The sequence below is a fragment of the Scyliorhinus canicula genome, chromosome 7 (assembly GCF_902713615.1).
Source record: "Scyliorhinus canicula chromosome 7, sScyCan1.1, whole genome shotgun sequence".
Classification (NCBI taxonomy): Eukaryota; Metazoa; Chordata; class Chondrichthyes; order Carcharhiniformes; family Scyliorhinidae; genus Scyliorhinus; species Scyliorhinus canicula.
Genome location: NC_052152.1, coordinates 169,895,627 through 169,901,626, shown reverse-complemented (window position 1 = coordinate 169,901,626; position 6,000 = coordinate 169,895,627). Strand labels below are relative to the sequence as shown.

Genomic DNA, 6,000 nt, shown 5'->3' with positions numbered 1-6,000 from the left:
TTGACTGTGCTCTGATCCTAACATACAAAGAACCCGAGTAGCTCCGTTGGTTGTAATGTCAGGTGGTATTGTATAGTTGCTCAAGTTCAACAGGTTACCCCAAAGCTTATATATAGATGGGGAAAGCCTATTTTCCCATCTGGCTCAATATTACAAAGAACCTTGGTTCCCTGCATCACATCCCTGACCACTATGCTATGCATGAGGATGAAGCCCCGTTTCCCCCAGGTGCTTAGTTTTGGTACAGTAAGAAGTCTTACAACACCAGGTTAAAGTCCAACAGGTTTGTTTCAAACACGAGCTTTCGGAGCGCAGCTCCTTCCTCAGGTGAATGGTGACCTAGTTCACACAGATAGGAGGTGTTTCATCATTGGCACCCGGTCAAATTTAATACTTGCAGAATAACTGGTGGCATTTTGGTGTGACAGATGATCTGAAGATCAGATGTAAGGTCAAAATACTGGGCAATGAGGTGCTCAACCAAGCTGGCATGCCAAGCATCCACACCATCTTGACACACAACCGAGTCTGGCTGCTCATGTCGCCAGAATGCCCGACCGACACCCACATATCAAGATGAATCTTCTATCTTAGGTTTTGGGTGGCCAAGGGTGGCGGTCAGAGGAAGAGTTGCAAGGACACTCTGAAGGATTCACTTTGGAGTTTTGGTATTGATTTCCCGCACGAGGTGAAGCTTGCCCAGGATGGCTGCACATGGTGTAACCCAATTAAAAAACGGTACTTCCACCTTCTTAAACAAGTGCGGTTCGGAGGCCGAGAGAAAATGCAAGGAGAGGAAAACCCGGAACTGGCGACTCATCAAAAACTCAGTCGTCTCCGGCGTCCTGTCCTGTCCGAATTGCAGCAGGGCCTTCTGCATGCAGGTGGGACTGAACAGTTCTCCCCATACCCACCAGAACCCTCCGCTGATAACGAACATGGATCATTTTGGGAAGGACAGCCACCCCCATTCGCTTATATAAAAGAGGGTTTTTAACCTGCTTGACCCATGGCAACAGAAGTTATTCCTCCACAATGAAGTCCACATACTATTTGTGTGGAAACATGCTTTCCTCACATCATTCCTGAAATTACTCTTCAGCAGTTTATGCCCATATGCTCTGCCTGAGTTTGACAGAAATAATTTTACGCCTGATATCATCTCTCCAAGAATCCTCTCGTTTGCTTCCTTGCAAAGTGTGAGCCTTGAGTTCCTCGGCACAACATCATTTTGCACTCGGATCAGTCTCACACGAGAAAAAAAGACTTATTGTATGTTTGTGTCCAAAGCCCACGCAGTTCGCAGCTAAATATCCCCCTTTATTTTCTTTTAAATCTTCTAATTTTCACATTCGGGGAGGTTATCTTCACAGTCGAGGACTGTCCGGATTTTATGGAAGTCAGTCACTGAGATTGGTGGACAGAACACATCTGTAAAGATCGCCCTCTAGAGTGGAAGGGACACACAGCCTCGCCATCTCTATCTAATTATTAGCGTATCGGAGTTTCTCCCTATGTTTCTGGCGCATCCGGGTGGAAAATTAAAGAAAACCCCACTTTATGTTTACGCCTAACTGCCCGGGTGACCCAGTGGAATCTGTGTGCTGCAGAACCCAGCAGCAGACCAGTGAGCAAAAGTCGTGTCGGGAAGTAAGGGACTATCGCTAACATTCCACCTTTTTGTTTTGACGCGGAGCACAGAAAGGTGCTTTCCGTCTTTGGAATCACCTCAAAATAAAACAGGACGCCAACTGGTACAACTTTGCCCCCCCCACGCCCCCCAAGTAAAAGCCCAGTTGAGTGATTCGTGTCACTCAAGTCTCCGGGCAGCTCCTGTTACTTTCCTCTGCAAAGATCGACTTGGTAACACCAGACTCCTTTGTCCTGACAAAAAAAAATCCCGCTGCTCTTGGATCGGCCACAAACACTGATTGACTCATTATTATTGGGAAAACTCGGAACTCCCCGGGCGGGGGGTGCAGTGCAGGACTTGCTATCGCCACTGACGCCGAGCTGCTTTCGGCGCCCCTGCTGTGCGGCTTCCACTTGAAGTTTTTTTTTGTAAGTGAGGGTTTTGCCGACGGCCCCTTCACTCGGTTTCCTGGAGCATGTGCTCGTTGTCTCATTGGTAAAAGAAAAGCGGAATTTGCCCGGACGGTAGCATTCGCTGCAGATCTGGGCAATTCTCAGCCCGGCGTTTCCATCCTTCTTTTTTGGCACTTGTGTCTCGCCCCCCCCCCCCCCCCCTTTAACGGCGGAAGTTTTAAGAACAAACGTTGCAATCAGAACTCATCGGATTGATGTTGGAAAGTGACTTCTAACGGAGCGCAGCGAAGAGAAGGAGGAGAAGGAGGAGGGGGGAGAGACTTAGTTCTCAAAGCAGCCGTGAGCCGGAGCCCTGTTTCCCTTCTCATCTTTTCTTGCTGTTGACCAGAACTGGACGGGGAAGCCGGCTCAATCAACTAAGTATTTTGCGGCTGGTTAAAACATAATTGACAGAAATGAGAGGGGGTGTGAAGCAAACGGATTCCCAAGTGTTTTGAAGCAGCCGGCGACTGGGAAGCGGTAAAAATCCACAGTCGTCCCCCCCAATACAGTCTTGTTTACTTCTAGTAACACAGGAAGATGGATGAAGAAAGTCACCAAGAAAATGGAGTGGAGAGTGGAAAAGACACCGACCGGCAGCTTCGTTTACGAGTTTGTGTGATGAATGAGATTTTAAAAACCGAGAGGGACTACGTGGGGTCCTTGAAATTTCTAAAGTCTGTAAGTTTGTTTTAAAACAAAAAAAATCCTGTGGTAATTCTCTTCTCCTTCGGTTGTGAAATGGGGCAAAATCGACAGCGTGCACCGACAACGCCGTGTTAGCGCAGGTTTAATTGCAACTGGTGTGGGCTTTAGATTCCCCCCCACTCGCCGCTCAAATCCTCGACTTCTGAAATTGCCGCCATTGTTGTTATTTAACTCCCCCCCCCCCCCCCCCCCCCCGGGTCAGTAGTCACGCTTTCTTTTGAGGTCCGCAAACATAACAGGCCTGGCTACATACTTTGTTTAAAGGGACTCCGGGATTGTAGTTTGGGGAAGTGGCGCTTCAGGTTAGGGTGAGATTTGATGTATTTTCGCCCAGGGCAGTCGCGCCAATTCAGCCAGCTCTGCTCTGCTCAGACAGAAAAGAGGAATCGATCCATTGAGCAGCTGAACGCTTCTTGAGACCAAAAATTAAGAACGAGCGTGGGGTCACTGTATCCTGAAGTGGGGCTGAAACGTAAAATGTGTCAAATATTGTTAGAAAGACTTGTTACGAAACCGGAACACACACTTTAGCATCGTCTACGTTTTTCAATTCAATTTTGAACCATTTCCCTCGATCATTGTGGGATTGTGTTTCCGAAATTTAGTTTGATGTCTCCCCGCCCCCCCCGTGTAGTAATGAAATCCTGTTGTTCTATGGTTTCCTGTTGAGATAAAGCGACGTCTATTAGCAGGTTGGGTTGCTGCCGATAAGGCGTGCTGAGAGCTGGAAAGGTGTGCCATATGGTTTGTGTAAAGTCAAATGCACGGTCTCCAGACACAATGAGGTGAAGGCGCAATAAATCAGTCTCCGTCCTTCCTGCTTGAACATCTGAGCGTTTGGCCGCAGCCCCCTCCAGCAGTCCTTTGGGATCGAAATCGACCTGACCTCAGTTGTTGTACCACTTTTTTTGACTGAACAAGCCGACAGGACCAGCACTTTCAGATTTCCAATTCTGGTTGAAATTAGATTCCGGCTTCACTCGGAATCTGAAGTGAGTTAGTGTTGATGAGTTTACCTCTGGTCGGCTCCCCCATCAATAGGCTGTCGTGGACATGACCCGATTTACTGGTTGCTGGTCAAATTTTGGCATTTATGTCACATTCCCAAAAGAAAACTTCTAAATGGAGTTTGGGGGTGGGGGGTCTTTTGGATGTCTACCATGCGTTGTAGGTGAACTTTTGCTTAAGTTCTGGAAAACCTTCACCACCCTTTCCTCCTTATGAGATAATAATAATCGCTTATTGTCACAAGTAGGCTTCAATGAAGTTACTGTGAAAAGCTCCTAGTTGCCACATTCTGGCGCCTGTTCAGGGAGGCTGGTATGCAAATTGAACGGGTTCTGCATTACAAGCCAGCTGTTTAGCCCACTGTGCTAAACCCCATATGTCCAATTGGCCCATACTCATTTAAATCTGCTGTCATCCTTCCCCGCCCCCATCCAATCATATTCCTGGAACTCCATATATGAATCCCTCCAATCATATCCCCCCCATACTGAAAAAGCTCTTATTTGAAGTCACAAATGGCACCTTCATCACTGTCACATAGGGTCACTTTCCTTGTCTGCCTTGACCTTAAACGTTGCAATGGTTTCCCTCTATATCCTGCTCCAAAGGGCCCTCCATGATCATTCAACTGGGTGGGGCTACTCTCATGTCATTCCACTTTTATTTAACCATGGTCAGAGAATCACTTGAAATGGCTTCTCTTCCTCTTTATGCACTGTTTCCACAGGAGTCCCAAAAGGATCTACACTTGGCTCCCTCCTATTTCTCAACTACATGCTACCCCTTCGCGACATCATCTAAATAATAATTATTCACGCAGTTATTTATTTATACTGCAATTATTAATTATCATTATTCTAAGTTAATTTCTTATTTATGCTGATGACAACCGACTCTACCTTACCACCACCACTTCTCTCAACTCCTCCATTTGCTAAATTGTCCAGACTGCTTATCTGACATCCAGTACTGAATGAGCAGAAATTTCCTCCAATTAAATATGAATTTTGAGGGCAGCACGGTGGCCTCACAGTGCCGAAGTCCCAGGTTCGGTCCCGGCTCTGGGTCACTGTCTGTATAGACTTTGCACATTCTCCCCGTGTTTGTGTGGATTTCACCCCCACAACCCAAAAGATGTGCAGGGCAGGTAGATTGGCCACGCTAAATTGCCCCTTAATTGAAAAAAATGAATTGGGTGGTCTTTAATTTATTTTTAAAAAATGTGAACTTCCATTCCAAACTCTGTTCTCTAGTTGCTGACTCCAGCCCTCTCCATGGCAACAGCCTGAGATTAAGCCAGTCTTTTTGCAATCTTGCTGTCATATTTGATCTCCTATTCGTGTCATCAATAAAACCCATCTATTTCCACCTCTGTCTTCACCCCTGTCTCAGCTCATTTGCTGTTGAAAACATTCATTTTTTAAATACTTCTGGACTTGATTATTTCCATGCACCTCTGGCTGTTCCCCCAAGTTCTACCCTCTGTAAACTGGAGGTAGTCGAGAACTCTGCTGCCAGTGTGTTACTTCTCAGCAAGTTGTTCCCATTTCACCCCTGTGCTCGCTGACCTGCATTGGATCCCTGTCAAGCAACATCAAATTCTCGTCCTTGTTTTCAGATCCCTCCAGAGCCTCACCACTCTCTAGCTCTGTAATCTCTCTTCTCCAACTCCACAACCCTCTGCGATATATGCACTCCTCTGATTCTGACATGTTGTGCTTCCCCAATTACATTTACTTCTTCATTCTTGGCCATGCCTTCAGCTGTCAAGGCCCCAAGCTCTGGAATACCCTCCCTGCACCTCTTTACATGGCATTCCTCCATTCTGACACTTTGGTCATCTGACCTAATATCTCCACAAGTGGTTTATTGTCATGTTTTGTTTTATTCTGCTCCCGTGAAGTATCTTGGGGCGCTTCATTCTGTTCAAGGTGCTGTATGAATATAAGTTGTTGGCAGTAACCAGCTGATGATTATATCTGTTAGCATAAACTGTTTACTCCAGCTTTCAGACTCAAGGGTAGATCAAAGGCTCACTGAAAATAACGCTGAGGAATGAACCTTGATGATTGGCCAGTTTTGCTCGTCACTTGATATTGTTATCAGTAATGTTGATGGTGGTATCTCAAAAGGATAAATTTAATGCTTATACCAAGCATTCCTGAAGGAATTGCAGTGCTTGATTTTGTTGCTGCAGGT

The 6,000-nt window shown here is 46.3% G+C and overlaps 1 protein-coding gene across 1 annotated transcript in view; it reads left to right on the top strand.

The window, feature by feature from the left end:
- Nucleotides 1–1,984: 1,984 nt before the first annotated feature.
- Nucleotides 1,985–6,000, top strand: part of prex1 (phosphatidylinositol-3,4,5-trisphosphate-dependent Rac exchange factor 1) — a 273,537-nt gene continuing 269,521 nt past the window's right edge. Inside the window, exon 1 of the mRNA XM_038803244.1 lies at nt 1,985–2,766. Within this exon, the coding sequence (XP_038659172.1) occupies nt 2,626–2,766 (141 nt within the window). The 5' untranslated portion in view covers nt 1,985–2,625. The remainder of the gene's footprint in view (nt 2,767–6,000) is intronic.